At 43.5% G+C, this 19775-nt stretch overlaps 2 protein-coding genes and 1 long non-coding RNA gene across 7 annotated transcripts in view; 2 read left to right on the top strand and 1 right to left on the bottom strand.

Moving 5' to 3' along the window:
* Window positions 1-19: 19 nt before the first annotated feature.
* On the bottom strand, window positions 20-12379 carry LOC118397313 (zinc finger and BTB domain-containing protein 38-like). 3 transcript variants are annotated; one of them, XM_035791951.2, is made up of 3 exons: window positions 12021-12379; window positions 11418-11491; window positions 20-4126 (listed from the first exon to the last, which is right to left on the bottom strand). In XM_035791951.2, exons 2-3 carry the CDS (start codon window positions 11436-11438, stop codon window positions 152-154), a joined length of 3996 nt encoding a protein of 1331 aa, XP_035647844.2. In that variant the 5' UTR covers window positions 11439-11491; window positions 12021-12379; the 3' UTR covers window positions 20-151. The 3 variants fall into 3 exon arrangements, with proteins under 3 accessions (XP_035647844.2, XP_035647846.2, XP_035647845.2); XM_035791953.2 differs by lacking the exons at window positions 11418-11491; window positions 12021-12379 and adding an exon at window positions 9145-9699; XM_035791952.2 differs by lacking the exons at window positions 11418-11491; window positions 12021-12379 and adding an exon at window positions 4929-5142.
* LOC118397325 (uncharacterized) lies at window positions 5381-11424 on the top strand. Of its 2 annotated transcripts, XR_008067834.1 has the most exons (3): window positions 5381-5543; window positions 5922-6037; window positions 7193-11424. It is a non-coding gene; the product is annotated as an uncharacterized LOC118397325 (long non-coding RNA). The 2 variants fall into 2 exon arrangements; XR_008067833.1 differs by having other exon boundaries at window positions 5922-11424.
* Window positions 12380-15657: 3278 nt separating the features above from the next.
* The window catches only part of LOC118397311 (E3 ubiquitin-protein ligase TRIP12), a 53839-nt gene continuing 49721 nt past the window's right edge, over window positions 15658-19775 (top strand). For both annotated transcript variants that reach the window (XM_035791945.2, XM_035791946.2), the window contains exon 1: window positions 15658-15768. The gene's annotated coding sequence lies outside the window, so the exon portion shown is untranslated. The remainder of the gene's footprint in view (window positions 15769-19775) is intronic.

The raw sequence follows: 19775 nt of genomic DNA on the forward strand, positions 1-19775 counted from the left end.
CAAAGCTGTGCTTGATGTAGGTTAGTTTGATTTAAGTTTGCCCAAAATAATGGACACAAAGGAATTGACCCAAACTAAATCATGTTCACCTCAAGTACTTTGAAAACATTATTTGATATTGTGTTTTTTTACTACATAGGCATATAATCACTTAAAAGTATTTCCCTCCTGAATGATAAGTATTATGTCTGTAAAGAGGTCTCTTCTTTGCACTGTATGTACTCTTCTCTGACTTGGGCGAGGAGGGAGTGGTTGCCCTAGTGACAGAGTCTCTTTTCAGATATGTAGAAGAAGACTGCCCATAGCTAAAATGACTGTCTGCTCCCGGTGTAGTCATAGGGGCCTTATGGCTGGGTGTCTCTCTACCGATATAGTCTACTTGATTCTGCCTTTTGGACGTGAGGCTTGTCTGATGTTGCTGTTTGTGTTCAATGCGCTTTTTAGGCTTTCTATACTGCATCTCTGAAGTGGAAGGCTTTCTATACTGCATCTCTGAAGTGGAAGGCTTTCTGTACTGCATCTCTGAAGGGGAAGGCTTTCTGTACTGCATCTCTGAAGGGGAAGGCTTTCTATTCTGCATCTTGGAAGGGGAAGGAGAAAAGGTGTCGGTGCAGGGGGGTGACATTGGAGTTTCCTGATAGTGTCCATCACTAATTCTAAATGGAATATCTTTCTCGGGCGCCACTGACATGTAGTCACCTGTGTCCTCCCATTCCTCATGCTTAGGCTCTATCTTCTCTGTTGAGAACCTGCCTAGTGATCCCGCTGGCACTTTGCCCTCCTTGTCGATGCTATATTGATCCTCCCCTTCCTCTGTTTTGATGACATGCTTTTTCAGATTTAAGCCTAAGTCCAAAATTGCTTGGCGTTTTGGGACTGTGGAGTAGTTGTCGCTGCTGTACCCCTTTCCTGCTGTCTCTTGGTGTTTTTTTTCATGGCTCTTCTTGGTTGCGAGGTAGAGGAAGCGCTGGGGGCAGAAGGAGCAACGATACCGCTTCTCTGTGCTGGGGCTGCGGGCACAATTGTCAAAGCAGGAGCCATTTTCCATACAGCTCTTGCATATGTAATCCCTGCTATCCTCAGCGGTCTCAAAGCTGGCACTGGGGGCTTCGCCGGGGGGACACTGCTTTGCACAGGTCCGACAGAAAGTTGGGTGACAGCCAATGACATGCGCTCTCAGACCAGATGCCGTTATGAAGGTGCTTGCACAGATGTCACAGGTGTATGCCGTCTTTGGGCTGGTGTTTCTGAGACGTTGTTTCAGCTCTGTGCCCTCGCTGGAGATGCTCTCTTCAGCACCTCTGCATCCTTTATCCAGGTAGTCTTTGCTGGCCCTGGGCACTAATGAGGATGTCATGGAATAGCATAGACGACGTCTCTCTTTTCTGTGTTTGGATCTCAGTTTCTTAATCTTCTTCTTGGGTTTGTAAGAGTAATAGGGACGCCAGAGCCTGTCAGCTGTGTCACGGTCAGTGAGGTCTTCACATGGCTCTGGCTCTATGACAGAAGTGACCTCTGTCCTGAAGCGGAGGCTGGAGATCTCCATGCTGCCCTCTGTAGGCCGGCCCTGGTCCCAACACCTCTCCTCTACCTGGTTCCCGCTGCTTCTTTTCCTCTTCCTGGGGAACAGCTTGGAGCCCTTGATCCTTCGGCGAATGATTGCCTCGTTGCCAATTTTCACTGTGATCTGGCAGAGGGGTAGAACATGACCATCCACGGAGGGACCTGGACATGCAGGCTTGGCAATGTACGTTTCAGTTCCCCCCCCTGCAGTCTCGCTAGTGACCAGGCTCTCAGCCCCTGGCAGAAAAAGCTGACTGGTCATGGCTTCAATTCTCTGAGCTGCAGCTGAGAGCTCACATAGCCTGTTCAGAGAGCTGGGTGGTTTAATTTTTAGGATTGGTAGATTGTGACTGTTGCCCTCCTGGTTCTTAAACCTTTGGAATGCGGCACCATCTCCATAGTCCATTGCAGGGGACTCCCCACCTGCCTGCATTATGGCCAAGGGGGTTGAATAGCTATATGGAGGCCCATTATGCTCAGAGTGAGAGGCCTGTTTTCCTGTGCCTGCATCTTGGTCCACATCTTGGTCACAGGGCTGATCAAAACTGATGCGTGGCATTACTGATGCCACCACTTTTGGAGTGGCCATGAATGTCACAGGCATTGAGAATATAGCAGCGTCTTGGTTACTCATAGCACCACCATCATCAAATGAAGGGATGGGAGAGCTGCAGCCCAGCGGGGCCTGCTCACTGCCCTCCAGCTCCTCTGAATAGGTCTGACTGTAAGTCTTGTACCGTCTCTTTCTAAATTTCATAGGCAGAAGCCTGTAGAGTTTGATGGGGTAAACACTGCCCTTAAATCCTCCATTTGCTGACTTCTTACTCACAGACAATCTGGGATCGATTCCGTGGAAGGCCTTCTGGTGGTTCTTTAGGATGTAGTAGGTCATGAAGGTCTCTAAGCAGAAGATGCACTGGTAGCGGCGCTCTCCTGTGTGCCAGATCTCATGTTTGGTGCGATACTCGGCTAGGGCAAACACTTTATTGCAGTAGTGACAGGGGTATGCCCTCTGCCAGGAGTGAACATTCTCGTGGCGCTTCAGACTGGAGACGGTCACATATGCCCGTTTACACACACTGCAGTTATAGACCCTCTGGCCTCCACTAGGTTTCACTAACTTATCTACAGCCTGCAGTGTTTTTGACTTGGGGTTCATTTGGAGGCTGGTTGGAGGGAAAGGGTCAGGAAGTTCAGTAGGAGATAACTGGACATTAGTTACTGTATTGGTCGTGCTTGGCATGCTGTCTGAATAATGGTCTGCCCCGGCCTCTTTGCCTTGGGGCTCGTGTTCAGGCGAGCTCCTCTGTGATTTCGTGCACACCGTCTCGTGGTTCCGCAACCGCTTCAAATGCATGAACTTCCTGCGACAAAACTTGCAAAACAAATGACTGACAAACCTTTTTTTGTGCATTTCTGTGTGTACGGTGAGAAGTGCTTTATTGGTGAATATCTCTGGACAGTGCTCACAGCTGTAGATTGATATGCTATCATCTGTGTAGGCTGAAAGTGGAGGTGGGTCCAGCTCCCTGTAACCATTATCAATGGCTAGAGGCAGCTCATTGGTCCTGCTTGTCTGCGGGTATAATGATGGGGGTGACGTTCCCACATGTTGTACAATGGGCTTAATTAATGTCGGGCTGCTTCCAGTTGGATGCACAGGTTCATGTGCTACAGCCGGTGTTTGAGGTGTGCTTTTACTCAAGGCGGCTCGCAGTCTGTGACGCTTTTTGAGTGGGCCACTGTTTCTGATGGCCAGTTGTCTTGGTTGGGACTGTGTGGGCTTGGTGCCCTTCTTGTTGTCTTCCTGGTTGCCATCCCTGTGCTCAGGGTCCATGGGTCCCTGGCTAATGACTGCGTAGGAGTGCTCTGACAGCGCCTGCATGGGCTCATTGTCCACTGCGAGGGGGAAGGGGGAAGGGCAGCCCGCTGGGGTCTGTCCAAGATCAGGTGATGGCCTCTCCCCCCTGTGCAGGTCTAGTGGGGTGAAGAGGTTGTTCCCGGGACCCACCTCAGTGATAGAGAAAGCATTGGTGATCCTCGGGCCTCGAGCACTGTCTGGTTCCACTGGCCTGGAGGTCTCTTTCTTTGCTTTACGAGGCCCTTGGGCCTTACTACGGCCTGTGGTCTTAACAGGGTTGGTTGAGGTCTGGATCTGTGGCCCACCTGAGTCCTGCCTGTCTTGTTCCACTAGTTTCTCTAAGAAGGGAATCCCCAGTCTTTTTCCAGCTGCCATCAGGCATCTAGTGTCCTCTGTGCTAGGTGATGATGTAACCTTAGAACAGTAGAGGAGGTTGAGGATGCTGGCGAACACCTCAGACCTCAGGTCCATGAGCTCCAGCACCTGGCTGGAAGTCCACACCTCAGTGGAGGTGAAGGCGCTGCGGAAGTATCCGCTGCAGGCAGCCAGGATGTTCCGGTGGGCCCGGAACTTTACATCCTCCACCACGATGGTGACATCACAGAAGAGGCCCTGGGAGCGCTGCTCATTGAGCCTGCTGAGGAGCGCCTGGGGATGGGAGCTGTCCATCAAGCCCTGGGTGCAGGGAGACGTCACGGTCATCTGCATAGTGGACATAAAGGAAATTTCAAATTGGTTTCGAAACATTGTTAACCCATTGCTTATAGTCACAATGAATAATATGTACACGTCATTACATTTGTACCAACTGAGTCCCACGTGGCTCAGTTGGTAGAGCATGGCGCTTGCGACGTCATGATGTGGGCACGATTCCCACGGGGGACAAGTATGAAAATACATGCACTCACTACTGTAAATTGCTTTGGATGAGAGTGTCGGCTAAATCACTAAAATGTAAAAATTACTAAATTGTCATTCTGGAATTTAAGAAAAACATATGAAAGGGGTACATATTTTTTCTGATGTGGAATTAGAAATTGTGTTATTTATTCTGTGTTAGTATTCAAAATATTAGTTGGCTATAATTGTGCAAACAATAACATTTCCTTTCATACAGAGATAATCTAACATATGGTTTATGTTACTTTGATTAAGCATGGGCTGGATTTGGCAGTAATGCCCTTATAGAAATCAAGTGGAATGTGTGTTTTTTATAAGAAAGCCATCCAGCTCTTCTTACTTTGTCACACTAGATGGCAGCAAAGTTTAAGGAGATGATGCTGGCATACCATATCTTGAAGAACTGTAGGCCCCATCTTATTTTCCACAAGCCTATTTTAATAGATTAACCAGAACAATGCTTAGTTCTCATGAGAATATACTAATGTAATATTTACTCAGTGAAAAGTAACAACAGTACAAAAATGTCCTATTGACATTACCCTTACAAAATGTTTACAATGCCGTACAAGAAGAATGTGTACACCTGGAAATGAGCACTCACCATGGTCTGAAAACCAATTCAATTAAACTCCTTGCTTTCAGACATTTCTATTTTACATTTCGGAATAATTGCTTCGCATGTAATAGAACTACACCGAACAAAAATATAAGCGTAACATGTTAAGTGTTGGTCTCATGTTTCATGAGCTGAAAAGATCCCAGAAATGTTCCATTCGCACGAAAAGCATATTGCTCTCATTTTGTGGACACATTTGTTTACATCCCTATTAGTGAGCGTTTCTCCTTTGCCAAGGTAATCATCCACTTGACAGGTGTTGCATATTAAGAAGCTGATTAAACAGCATGATCATTACACAGGTGCACCCTGTGCTGGGGACAATAAAAATAAACTCTAAAATGTGCAGTTTTGTCACACAACACAATGCCACAGATGTCTCAAGTTGAGGGAGCGTGCAATTGGCATGCTGACTGCAGGAATGTCCATCAGAGCTGTTGCCAGAGAATGTAATGTTAATTTCTCTACCATAACATTGTTTTAGAGAATTTGGCTATATTTCCCACAGCCTCACAACCACAGACCACATGTAACCACGACAGCCAGCTTCTTCACCTGCAGGGTCGTCTGAGACCAGCCACCCGGACAGCTGATGAAACTGTGGGTTTGCACAAACAAATAATTTCTGCACAAACTGTCTCATCACCAGGTTCATAACTGACTTCAGTGGGTAAATGATCACTGGTGGGGTTATGGTATGGGCAGGCATAAGCTACCGACAACAAACACAATTGCATTTTATCGATGGCAATTTGAATGCACAGAGATACCGTGACAAGATCCTGAAGCCCATTGTCGTGCCGTTCATCCGCCGCCATCACCTTAAGTTTCAGCATGATAATGCACAGACAGACCCATGTTGCAAGGATCTGTACACACTTCCTGGAAGCTGAAAATGTCCCAGTTCTTACATGGCTTGCATACCCATGGAGCATGTTTTGGATGCTCTGGATCAACATGTACGACATTGTGTTCCAGTTCCCAACCGATATCCAGCAACTTCGCACAGCCATTGAAGAGGTGTGGGACAACATTCCACAGTCCTCAATCAACAGCCTGATGCAGAGCAAAGGAGATGTGCCGCGCTGCATGAGGTAAATGGTGGTCACACTAGATACTGACTGGTTTTCTGATCCACGCCCCAAATTTTTTAACTTTAAGGTATCTGGGACCAACAGATGCATATCTGTATTCCCAGTCATGTGAAATCCTTAGATTAGGGCCTAATCATTTAAAAAAATATATATTTTAATTTGACTGATTTCCTTATATGAACTGTAACTCAGTAAAAACTTTGAAATTGTTGCATGTTGCATTTATATTTTTGTTCAGTATATATTTGTGAACCTATTCCTGAAGGCGTATGGCTTCCTGGAGACTCTTCTGTTTTGTTGTTACCTAATCTGGTGAGGCACATTAGGCTACTTAACGCAGAAAGACTACAGTCTGGAGGCTGCCACACTAAACATGCGCTAGTCAAGTGCCTGAAGAAAAATTACTCGTACCTGGCAAGTGATACATCTGGTGGAGTGGAAACTAGAATGAGGACAAAAGTGATTCACCCAGGATGTGGAGTCGCTCTATCTGCTTCAGTGAAACGTTCAATGCCACTCCAGGTCACCAGCCATGCTAGAGTCATTGCCCTTACTGGCTGGTCGGTACATCAGCATAATTCATACTGAAGGCTCAGGTTAATGGCAGTAAATGAGATAAGATTGCCTCACCTGACTCATTCGCCCTTTCTGCCCCAAGCGTTAGTTCATTATTCATAAGCACTGTAGGATTGTTTTGACTGCTCTCACCCACACACAGCTGAGACAGAGCTAATACAATTACAGGAATAGTTAACCAACGCCCTATAATTGAAACGGGTCCACTGCACTGGGCTACAGAGCCACTGTAGTGGAACGACCACAATGTTGACCATTTAGCTCTTTTCAGTGTAGAATTCAGTTGCTAATCCAGTCCTTAATCGCACATTCATGGCGCGCACATACGGCTTACAAACACGCCATCTGCTTCACTATATCTATAGACATCTGTAGAGCATTCCCACTGGGCACACACTGGTTGAATCAACGTTGTTTCCACGTCATTTCAATGAAATTACATGGAACCAATGTGGAATAGATGTTGAATTGGAGTCTGTGCCCAGTGGGTTGTTTTATGTTTGTGTGTAACGTCTTCCGATGCTTTTGCATGTGGTTCAGGGCGATTTTAATATCTCTTGTCTTTCTGTCTAACCTAAGAGGAAATTAAAGAGCACAGCACTTCCTGTGTGTTCCTCCCAGGGGAGTGGGCCTATGTCACTGTGTGGACTGGTCTGAGGCAACACCTCTGTCAACCTAAGCATCATCTTGTGTAAAAGCCTATCTGCAAAGGCAAGTAGCTTCTGAAGTTAGAGGTAGGCTATATTTAGGCTATCAGCATTTCTTTTTTACTTTCTGTTTGCATGACTATTAATGATTATGCCTATATGCTGCTGAAGCCTAGGCAACATAGTTCTATTTTTATTAGCATCCCGTGATTTTTGTCCTCGACTTCTATTCAGAGGTCTCTGGAAACATGTTTATTTTAAGATCAGCGTCACAACATACTTTCTAATGCAAAATGTCTTCTTTCCCTGTCTGACATCAAAGATGCAATCCCTGATGTCCGGCAGAGGTGCTTTGGAGCGCACCACAGCTTTGCTTACAGAGAGAACAAGGCTATCTGATGGTATAGGTCTGCTCTGCAATTGTGGCATTGTTGTTATGCATATAGTAGGGCAGGTTATAAATGTGTACTACCAAATGCTGATACTGTAATTTTCCATGGCATAGCGGCCATTTTCTATAGTCTACTTTATCCTTGTTGAAGGTGAGCTGTTGGGGTAGGTTAAAATGGCTGCCCGTTTATGGGGTACCATTTGTCCCTGTTCCAGATTGCCATTAGACCATGATGTTGAGATGAGACCACCTCTTCGTAACAAAAATATCATTTTCCATATACCCTTAGTTGAATACTGCCCTAGAGGCATCCATATTGCACCCAATTGCTTGTTCAACTACATTACAGCTACGTGTTTTAATATTGAAACTCTACTCATTTTCAGTCTCTATATTTCAACTGACTGTCCTAGGCATCACACTCTACATATTACTCAGAAAAGGCAGGGAAGAACGAATAACCTAATGACAGAGGTTAGATTTACATAATTGCACAGCAATAAACCATACATTCCGCCCCAGGCCATAAAACACTAATTTGGCTTAAAATGTCCGTATTGAAACATAAAAATGCGTAGTCACTTAACTTATTATTAAAATGATCAAGCACACTTGTTTGAAGAAAAATGCATCTTAATAAAATACATATTTTTGCTCATGTTTTCTCTAGGTGCCACGATTACAATATGGCTGGCAGCAGACAGAGAAGAGAAGCCTTGCGTATCGCTGGGAAACACAGCCTCCTGCCTCCCCGTCTGACAGGCCTATGTTGTCATGGCAACATGCTGTGGCGCAGCACTTATTGGGATTCAGATTCAGACGGATGGTGGGGCTGGTGGGCGACTGCATTAGCCGTCCGGGGATTTGGTTTGGTCCTTCCTCGCAGCGAGCCCTGCCTGTCTGAGAGCCACAGCACCGCAGAGCTCCCAGGCTCCAACACCACCGCAATGGAGGCTCGCCGCCCTTTGTTTCCACTCTGGATATGTGTCAGTGTGTGTGTGAGTCTGCAGCAGAAATGCAGCAGCCGATGGACTTTTCTCTCTTCTGCTTATGGCAGGCGATGTGCTTCAGCCTTGATGCTGATTTCCCCTGGTTTGTGCCGCTTTCCTTGTATTTTCATCTGGAAATTGCCTGCATATCTGCGGTTTCAGTTGATTCTTTTCAATAAGGGCTGATATGACCAATTTTCTCTCATCTTGATGTGCTTTACCCTGTTCACACATTGAGCGGAAATGTTGAATTTGTCATGAACGGTTGTCTCTTTGCCACACCCTAGTTCACTGTGCCTTAGAATATCATGCGATATGCATTTCAAACCCGTAAACATTTAAATTCCCTCATTTCTGTGATCCACAAGGCGAGAACAAAACTGTCTTGAATACAAGCTGTCTAGTCAAACAAAGAGCGAAAATGGCATAGCAGAACCCAGTCAAGCCACCCCATGCAATATGTGTATTTCCGTTAAAGATTGGTTGGAAACGTGCAGAACATACCTTTGCGAATCAGATAAAATGACACAGGAGGCGAACAGCTGACACAGGAGGCGAACAGCCAAAAACATTACGCAGTGTCCTTCCACTATAGTCCATATTCTCTACCGTACAGGAAAAAAAACTTTTGTGAAAGGAAGGCGAAAGTAGGCACTTTTTTTTCTAGACTCGTCGCTGCTCAGTGGTGCCGTTGGAGGCAGAGCTTTCGCTGTTGTCTTTCTTTCCTCCTCTCCCATTCCCTCCCTCTCTCTTTCTACACTGCTCACTCTGCTTCAACGTCCTTCGTCTCTCCCTAGGTCCTGGTCGAGTACTCCCGCACTCTCCTCTTCCACCCAGTCCTGTCCTGGCTTGCCCCAGCTCTCAGACCATTGACCACAGGATTCCCACATTGAAGTTTAAAAATAGCTAGACTGGACTATGGGTCTGTCTGCTGCCTCTGTGCTGCCCGGCTAACTGAAGCCCAGCGGCATCTACTTTGCAGTCGCCAAGCAGGAAACGGCAACTTTATTAATCATGGCTGAGGACGGTAAAAGAGAGTGGCTCAGTGCTACATCACACAGCACTACGCCGTGCTGCACAGATCACAGAGAAAACACCTAGGTTGCACGCCTGCTATCGGGGTTACGGCGATACAACTTCAACCATACCACAAAGTTCACCCACAATCACATTTCTGCTCAACTTCTACACCGACACCATTCATACTGTATCTCACAGTCCAAAAGGGAAGCTGGATCTGTAGCTCACTTTCAAACAGTCACATCACGCTCTCCATCTGTCTCATGCCTATGCACACATGCACTTTCTCTTTGTGTGTGCTATTGTGTACACTCAACCCTCTCTCGCTCTTTGTCAGCACATCTGTGTGCATTGCCTCATGAACATGATAAGCCTACAAAGCTCGTTTGTATATAGCAGCATAATCAATGAGATATCTGTGACTATATATGGTTTATTTCTCTCATCTACTTCTGCACTTTCAAAGTAAGAGATAGTGAGAGAAAAAAGGATGTAGAAGAGAGCAGGGGGAGAGGAGGACCGTCATCTTTATGGAGGCTGCTGATGGATGGGAACACAGAGGGATGCCTCATCACTGCAGAGTGCAGGAGGGAGGGGCTAAACCAAGCAGGCAGGGCAATGCTAGCCCCACCAGCTGCTGTAGATGCACACAGTTGCTTTATGCATATGAAGGCGGAAGGGTTTTATTACAAGTGTTTTTGAATTTGCAAACGTGTCTTTGCTTTCTTTCCAGGGTCAGGGATGAGGCTTCTGCACCCGGGTGTGAAATCCATGCACATTTTACATTTACTTGGTCTCACAGAACAGATTTGCCTCATGAAATGCATGGAAGACATTTGTTGTGCACTTTCTACCAGTGTTCCTTAAGCTTATCATGAAAATCCCCATGCCTCTGTCCCCTCCTGCTTTCTGTGCTTTCTCTCTCCTCTGCTCATTACTAGTCACATGGCCTTGTGGTTGTGATCGACACACAATTAACCACAAGCTCAGCCGTCTGCCAGCTATTTCTGGTGCAGGCCTACCCGGCTTGATTGTTGACATTACCTGAGTGCGATCAAGGCCCCTGTCTGCTTGCATTGGCCTGGGTAAGCAGTACACCAGCCTGGAGCACGCCAGCCCTCACACTTCTGTAAGCCGCTGCACTTTGGCATGACCTTGTTGCTGTGGCAACCTTTGAAGAAAACAGTGCTACCTTAACAGCATGGTGGTATGAAAGAGTAAAGGTTGCGAACCTTACACGTTCTGGGAGGGAGCCTCTGAAAGCCAAAGGAAATATGATTTGACATGTTTGAGTGGCCACTATCATGCCTTTATCTCAGTTTTTCCTCTGGTGTCTTTCCGTTCTCTTCCTTCAGTGTTAAGACATTCCTGCTATGTATGGTTAATGGTCTTGCCTGCTTCCTCCCCACTTTTCCTGTATTTGTAGTCTTGCCTGCACAATCGATTTCCACTGGTGAACTGCAGGGGAACTCAACATCCCAAAACAAATAATAAGTCTAGCCCTCCTTTACCATCCATGCTGTTTAAAAAATAAAAAATAAATTGTTTTAAGAATTGCAAATGAAGTGCCTGCAGTACCTACTGTTTGTCTCAATTACCACAACCCCTCTCCCACAGTATTTGTTAGTACTTCGAATGTCTTGCAAACAAAGAATACATAAAGAGCGGTTGAAATTTGAACAAATCATTTGGACAAATTTATATTGCTATGAACACATGATTATTTGTGGATATTGGAGAAATTAAAATGATCCAACCTGTTGATTCACTGTTGCCATTCTCTGGGATGAATTCTTCTTTCACTCTTGAATAATTGCTTGGAGATTCATCCCTGTCAGACAGATCACATATCAACAATGTTTGATGTGACTTTACCATCTACTTTTAACATTTCATTTAGTTTTAATAGAAATTGTCTAGATATATTCCTTCTGACATCCTCTATTTTTTTGGGCACACACAACTGTTTTACAGCTGGGATATTTTCAAAACCACAACAGAAGACATGCCTTTACTGCCTCAGTCTGTCCGGAGCCACTTGCAGAGCCCAGCTAGAGAGTAGACTAGAGGAACATTGATCGGCAGGGAAACAGAGCCCATAGCGCAAGCCTGACTAGGCCTTGTTCTCTCAAAACACACACACAGCGTATATAAACACTGATCCTCATTACTGTTGCGCTGGCACATCCAACTCACACATGCTCAGTAGCCGAGTAACATTTTTATTCCCTGATGGTCCTACAGGCCCTTTTGCTATCGCTATGGAAGTGAGCAGTCCCTCTAGAGAGAGAGTGTAGGAAGGAGAGTTGTTGTTAGCCAGCTCCAGGCCTGCTCTCTCTCTGCCTAGCCATATAATTTACCTTCCGCCTTCTCCTCTGTTTACTGGTGGCTGGCTGCCTGTGTGTGTGTCTGTGCCCAGCCTGGGCACACAAATTCTCCCTCCAGTCCACTCCTGAGACGCTGCCCGTCTGGAGGCCGATGAGGCGCTGACACTGCTGCGTCACTCCTGCTGCATCACTGACCCACAAAGAGTAGATGAGGAGGACATGAGGGGTGGTGGGATTGTGTTGCAAGGGATAAACGAAAGAGAGCCCAAAAAGAGAAAGTGAGGCTTCCGGGCTGGTCGGCTGTCGCAGGCCTAGCCACTGTGCTGTTCAGGAAGTGGAGCCAAAGACAGATATTTTGTTACGTAATGAATATTTTTCCTCCCAGACCCAGCTGAGGAGGCGGTGTTTAGCGACTCTGACTCAGGCTAATAATAGAGCTCAGTACCAGTGAGGGCCGTGTGTGTGCAGGAATCTGATCCATTTCACCCCCCAAAGTGAGGTATTTGGACAGGATTGAATGATTTGTCGATTTTTACAACTTAAAAGACACGTTCTTAAACAACAATACATGCATTAAAAACTATCTCCATCGTGTCCTTTGTAATGTTGCAATGTAAAGACAGATTTAAAAAAAAAAATATATATATATATATATATATAAACATGTTCTGTTTTACATGACTCTCCTCTTATGATGTAATGGGTGAGTATGAGTTAGTTTATTTAAACAAATTAAGTGGGGTTATGTGGCCTATCTTTCTGATTATACTACTAAAATGTTTGCTCTTAAAAAAAATCCCCTTTCACCAAACTTCCCTTGCACTTGGAGGGTTCACACATTTTTCTCTGATACATGCGCTAAATTAAGCCTATCTTCGATTACCTTCAAACTCATGCCAGTGTGGTTACAGTTCAACAGCAGTATTATATTTGTCTGACTGATAGCACTTGGTTTGCACACGTCCCCTTTGTTTTACTTGATCCACATCCTGAAGTACGGAAGTGTATTTCTCTGCCACTTTGCTCCCTCTGCTGGCTAGTGTTTGTATCAGGTCCCCTCTCCTCACACAGCTCCTTCAGTACAGTTCGTTTTCAGAAGAGGGCGTAGGAACGCTAAATCGGTCATCAAACAGGAAACATCTTCAGCATTACGTCTGACCCATGAGCTCATTATAAGTAGCTGAATCTGTTTTAGCCTACTCTTTATTATAACAGGCATGCACGTAACAATATTTTTAATACAATTTAAAACACCATACTAATGTGTTCCTACTGTTATTGAGTGTGATAAAGATTGGACACTTTACCAAGTATCTAATTTCAACTGAAGAACACAACCCACAGTCACACCCAGAGAGTATAATAAACACCTCAACAATTCCATTGCAACATGCATTCATTCAGTAATAGTATGGCTTTACTTGTAAACAGTGCATATAACATACTGGATTAGAACTGAAATGCAATAACAAAAACCAAAACTAAATAATTTCATGTTATTTTTTCAAAGGAAGCCTACAGCATTTGGCACTTTTTTTTATTTTTGCAGAAAGAATAAACAAGCTCTGAAATACACATTCACAACATAAATCCATCAATAGTGCATTTTAAACACAGAGACACAACACACCATTCAAATGCATAAATAACTCCTTGTGCTAATGGCAGAGAAAGTTATATTTCCTCAAATCTTTATTATGAGATGAGTAACACTGTCTTGTTTAAGTGTCTAGCTACCTCCATGTACATACTGCTGGTTCTCTTTGGTGTTGAAGGCAAAGAATATCTTCCTCCAGCCCGTGGCGTTGGCTAGGGCCTCCATGTCAGGCGTGAGTTTATCACAGCGACCCCTCACAGTCTGTTCCCAGAACTCTGGAGAGTTGCAGAGCTGGGATATCCCATTCCGTATTGAAATACAACACACACACACACACACAGACAGACAGGCAGACAAACACTAGCTCACTAACTAAACCCAGATCATATTTTCTTGGCCATGTTATAGCCTAACTCGAGCCCTGAGGTTTTCCTTGTCAGGGCCCTTAATGAAAGAATGTGCATATGAAAGTAAAATGTGCTTTTGTAAACTATTTGCGTGCACAATATGGACTGGTTTCCTGGACACATTAAGACTAGTCCTGGATTTAAAAGCAAGCAATGTCAATCAGCGGCAGGTAGCATAGTGGTTAGAGCGTTGAACTTGGAACCAAAAGGTTGCAAGAACGAATCCTGAGCTGACAAGGTAAAAATCTGTTGTTCTGCCACTGTTCTTAGGCCATCATTGAAAATAAGAATTTGTTCTTATAACTGACTTGCGTAGTTAAATAAAGGGTAAAAAAATATATTTAAAAAATGGAAATTATCTTAATATGAATCTTTTCCCAGGAGTAGATTTCATTTTCATCTGAGAAACCTGTCCTTTGGGTTTGTAAAGCCCAGGCTCACCTTGTGGAACCTCTTTGTGGTCTGTGCCAGCAGTGCAACGTCCTTCAGTTCCAAGAAGGCCAGGATTTGGAGCAGTAAGTTATTGGGCAGGCGCTCCAGGTAATCAAAGTTCCCATGGCACAGTGCTTGGGTGCACTGTAAAATCTGCTGGCCAAACACCACACCTACCTGTTCTAGAGAAGGAGTAGTACATACCTACTCAGGGCAGTGAACTTTTCAAGACACCAACAGAACCACGTGTATCTACACAAAAACAAATGCAGTAGCTGATGTAGGCTTAAAGAGTTTCATGGCAGAGACTTGTAATGGAAACCTTACACTGCATGTGGGAATCATGCAAATGGTCATCGTGGGTCATCTTATTTTCTCCAGGTGCAGCACCCTTGAATTCAATCCGCAAAGAAATCTTCCACGATCTCCATATCACTTGAAGAGAAATTAAAAAATAAATAGGCCGGTTATACAACTCAGTTCTCTCCAATCATCAGAGGCTTGCATTTAATCTATGTTCAAAGCATGTTGAAACAGAAAAGTTACTCGCAGAAAGAAATGTCAGATACATAAGGTTGATATGTAGCATTTAAAAGTACAATCATGTCAATGGAGAGCAACACTACCAAATACAGTGTTGGCTGCTGTCTTGATGTAGCCTTTCTCCACAGGCACGGTCCAGCATTGAGCTGATAAAGTTGACTATCTGTTTTTAACTCTCAGCAATCCCAAGATACATATCAAATGGGTGATAAAATATAATTTATCTCAGTTTAAGTGACAGTAAGCTGAAAAATATATCTTGAAGGAGGGGGCCATTTATTTCAAACACTTGCTTGCCAAATAAAGACGCCATTTTTAGACGCTAAAGAGTTTCTATGACAACGGAGAGAAAACAACAGCGAAATATTTTGTGTGACAATGAAAGCGAATTCTGTTCGCAACTGTATATTGAGTGATTGATCATTTAAGTATATAAATAAAATAATGATCAACCCACAATGTCATGTATATTTTCGAGAAAACAGTTGGATTAGGGGGTCACGACCCAGCGGATTAATATTTCGTCGCTATCCTACTGTGAAATATAATTGTACATTTTCTGAACACAACTGTAGACAATAGTAAATACATTCAGTAAATTGTTATTGAATACGTGTATTTATTTGGCGCAGGCTTGTTTCATTGTCGACTTTATAATCTAAATTGAAAGTAGTTCCGAGCGGAAGAATGGGGCACTTTAGAGCGGAGGTATATTGCAGTTGCAGGTACCTCAGCTGATGTGAAGGCTGAGAGAGTGGAGTTGGTGCACTGTCTGTTACAACTACAACACTGGAACAAATAGGTAATAACATAATATATTTAACGTTCAGTGGCGTCTTATTGAGTAGTTTGGGGGGCCTCATTGATAATATAAGACTGAAATACTTGTGAGGAATGGAGTATCCGTCTCGCGAAAAAAATATGGTTTCCAATTGTCATCTCTCGAATCCTGTTCCTGCTTTCTCTGTGTGATGCAAGCAGCAAAGAAGGTTCAGAGGCCATTTCGTGTTGCAATTTCTCTTCCATAAACATAGGTAGCTAGTGCAACAAAATAAGCTCGCTAACCAAACAATAACTCTTGAATTGGAAATGTCATACGGTTAGCCAGTCGGCGAAACAAACATTTTAGCTAGTTGGTTGGCTACCAGCTATAGGTACCTCGCTATATAGCTAACGACGTTAGCAATTGTCGAAGTTAGCGACATTTGTTAGCCGGTTAACACTAACTTTTTAGCTAACTTACCTAACCCGATATTGGTCGGGTTAAGGTCAACGTGTAACGTTAGTATCTAACATAATATTAAAAAGCGGCTAACGTTAGCTGGCTACCACCTTGCAACTTGTGTGTAAAAGTTATCGTGTTATTGAATATGGCATTCCCCATTTAATAGAGCTAACGTTAGCTAACTACAGTAATTTATAACGTCAGGCTAGAAAGTAAGCAGGTAACTAATTTAACATTGCTAACTAGCGGCAAGAAACGTTAGCTTCCCATTTGGCTAGCCATTACTAATCAAGTAAACGCTTGTTCAGCTAGCTACATAGCTAACGTTACTTTTAAACCTTGCGTTTCTTACACGTAGACAGCTGGCAAATTACTGAGGCGATACAATAATTATCAAAACTAGCCAGCGAACTACCGTTAGCTATGTAACTAGATTCTGTTAGCTAGCTAACGTCAGCTAAATACAAAACTTAAATGACCAGATTAACGTTAGTTAATGCCGTGTGAATATCGTTGGATGTAGTTCGTCTGACATCCCATTTGAACAACTATTAAATTAACGTAGCTAGCCTGTCCTAACAAGAAAGCTAGTTAACGTTAGCAAGCTTGCTCTGGTGTGAAGTTAACGTTAGTCCTACCGATGTTGCCATTTTCGATGGAAAGATTAGACAATTGTTATTTAGATTAGCTAGCCATTACCTTTGAGGTGGTTAAGTTTTTTTTTTTTAACTACATGTTTTTGTGCGGTTGTCTTTAACGTTAGCTGAATGTTTAGGACAACAGTCCACCAACTACGCATTTTCATGTCACAGCTCATCTTACATTCATACATAGCTAGCTAACATGTTATTTGCGGACTTAAATGTATTTTTACATTAATAACCAGACATTTTAGCTAAGTCATACGTTATCGCTTTACAATCTGGAAGGTGCCATACTAGGCTCTTTGTTTATTGGTAGCTAACTTTACTGTCAAATTGAAATTACGGGACTGGGTTTGCTAACCACCTAGCTGGTGCTAACTACGTCAGCATGAAGGCCGCTTTGTAAAACGAGCTTGAAATTAGTGTAGGCTAATAAAAGCTAGTTATAATGACAGCTATTATAGTAATTAACTGTATTGTACATGACTACAGTGGAACATGGTAAAACACTAATTGTCAGTTGGGGCGAATAAATAAAGACTAGGACGGAGTCAGAGAAGGCCTGGCAAAGATGGCCTTGCGAGCTTGCCAATTGTATTCTTATTTTATGATCAATATCGCATTTAAATTGGGTCTTAACATGAGTGACGGCATACATCGGGCGTGAAGAACATGTAGCTAGTTTATCAGATTTCAAATGTTTTAAGACGTGCATCATAATCAACTCACGAAATAAGTCTGTTCAAATTCCATCTTTGAGTCCCCTCGACTCTTAACATGAGCATTTACTTAAACTCGCGTGTTTATTGTAGGTGAGTTTCTGGAACGTTACTGTGATGTAGCCTATGATTATTTTTTTTACTTAGAATGCAAGGCCTGAAATATTAATTTGTCATTGTGCCATATTTCATTGGATATTGCTCATGTGGATTTGCGTAGGATCTTTAGTGAATCATTGATGGTGATACTTTGCTTAAAGAAATGCTTAGCTAATTAATGGAAGCAGGAATCTTGTTTACAAATCAGCATGTTTGTCTACCTACCATCTTACTGTGTTGACTCTAGGGCTGGGAATTGCCACAGACCTCTATGATATTATCACGATACTGAGCTGCTGATACTATATGTAATGTGATTCGATATGTATTGTGATTCCATACTGAGATTTTATTGTGATTTGATGTTCCAAAATATTGCTCACCATATGTCTGTCTGCTGCATAGTGATGAGATGCATGAGAGAACAAGGTTTGATCAGTCATGGAAATCAGTGCTGAAAACAAATTGGCTCCCTAATTTAAAAAATATATATAAAAGGGTAGTTGCGTGAATCAGAACCAGTCTGTATCTGGTGGGACTAACATTTGCCTCAATGCAGTGGAAAGTTGTCCCACTCTTCATTGGCTCTGTGAAGTTGTTGGATATATTGGCAGGACCTGAAACACGCTGTCATACACATCATTCCAGAGTATCCCAAACATTTTTATTTATTTAACCAGGTAGGCAAGTTGAGAACAAGTTCTCATTTACAATTGCGACCTGGCCAAGATGAAGCAAAGCAGTTCGACACATACAACAACACAGAGTTACACATGGAGTAAAACAAACATGCAGTCAATAATACAGTAGAAACAAGTCTATATACGATGTGAGCAAATGAGGTGAGATAAGGGAGGTAAAGGCAAAAAAAGGGCCATGGTGGCAAAGTAAATACAATATAGCAAGTAAAACACTGAAATGGAAGATTTGCAGTGGAACAATATGCAAAGTAGAAATAAAAATAATGGGGTGCAAAGGAGCAAAATAAATAGACATGCCCAATGGGTGCCATGTCTGGTGAATATGCAGGCCATTGAAGAACGGGGACATTTTCAGCTTCCAGGAATTGGGGCCTTGCATTATGCTGAAACATGGGGTGGTGGCGGCAGATGAAGGGCACGGTTATGGGCCTCGGGATCTCGTCACGGTATCTCTGTGCATTAAAATTGCCATCAATAAAATGCAACTGTGTTAGTTGTCCGTAGCTTATGCCTGCCCATACCATAACCCCACCGCCTCTCTGGGGCACTCCATTCACAATGTTGACATCAGCAAACCGGTTGCCCACACAATACCACCTGCCCGGTACATTTGAAACCTGTATTAATCCATGAGCACACTTCTCCAGTGTGCCAGTGGCCATCAAAGGTGAGCATTTGCCCATGGAAGTCTGTTACAACGCCAAACTGCTGTCAGGTCAAGACCCGGTGAGGACGACTAGCACACCGATGAGCTTCCCTGAGAAGGTTTGTGCAGAATTTCTTTAGTTCAAAAGCACAGTTCCATCACCTGTCCGAGTGGCTGGTCTCAGACGGTCCCGCAGGTTAAGAAGATGAGTGTGGAGGTCCTGGACTGGCGTTGTTACACGTGGTTGAGGCCAGTTGGACTTAACACCAAATACTTTAAAATTACGTTGGATGCTGTTTACGCTGGAGGGATGAAAACTGCTCTGGTGGACAATCCTGCAGTCAATAAGCCAATTTAACGCTCCTTCAAATTTTGAGATATCAGTGGCATTGTCTTGTGACTGCACATTTTAGCGTTAATTTTTTTGGGGGTCCCAGTACAAGGGGCACCTGTGTAATGATCATGCTGTTTAATCAGCTTCTTGATATGCCACACCTGTCAGGTGGATGGATTATCTTGGTAAAAGAGAAATGCTCATTAATGGGGATGTAAACAAATTGGTGCACAAAATTTGAGAACTAAGCTTTTTGTGCATATGGAACATTTCTGGGATCTAATTTTTCAGCTTGTGAAAAACACATTTTTATATTTTTGTTCAGTGTATATAATATGGAATCTCAAAGTTGCCTGTTGCAGAATCAAATTATATTTTATTTTTTGCATATAATACAATATGACTTTAATTTGGAAGTGCATTAATGAATGTCAGCCATAA

Source organism: Oncorhynchus keta, chromosome 18, assembly GCF_023373465.1.
Source record: "Oncorhynchus keta strain PuntledgeMale-10-30-2019 chromosome 18, Oket_V2, whole genome shotgun sequence".
Classification (NCBI taxonomy): domain Eukaryota; kingdom Metazoa; phylum Chordata; class Actinopteri; order Salmoniformes; family Salmonidae; genus Oncorhynchus; species Oncorhynchus keta.

Excerpts from the sequence above, each read along its gene's own strand:
- LOC118397313 (XM_035791951.2), bottom strand. The coding sequence starts at position 11,438 with ATGGCAACAGTGAATCAACAG. Across the intron at positions 4,127-11,417 it reads TGGCAACAGTGAATCAACAG|ATGACCGTGACGTCTCCCTG; the intron begins GTTGGATCATTT and ends TCCACTATGCAG.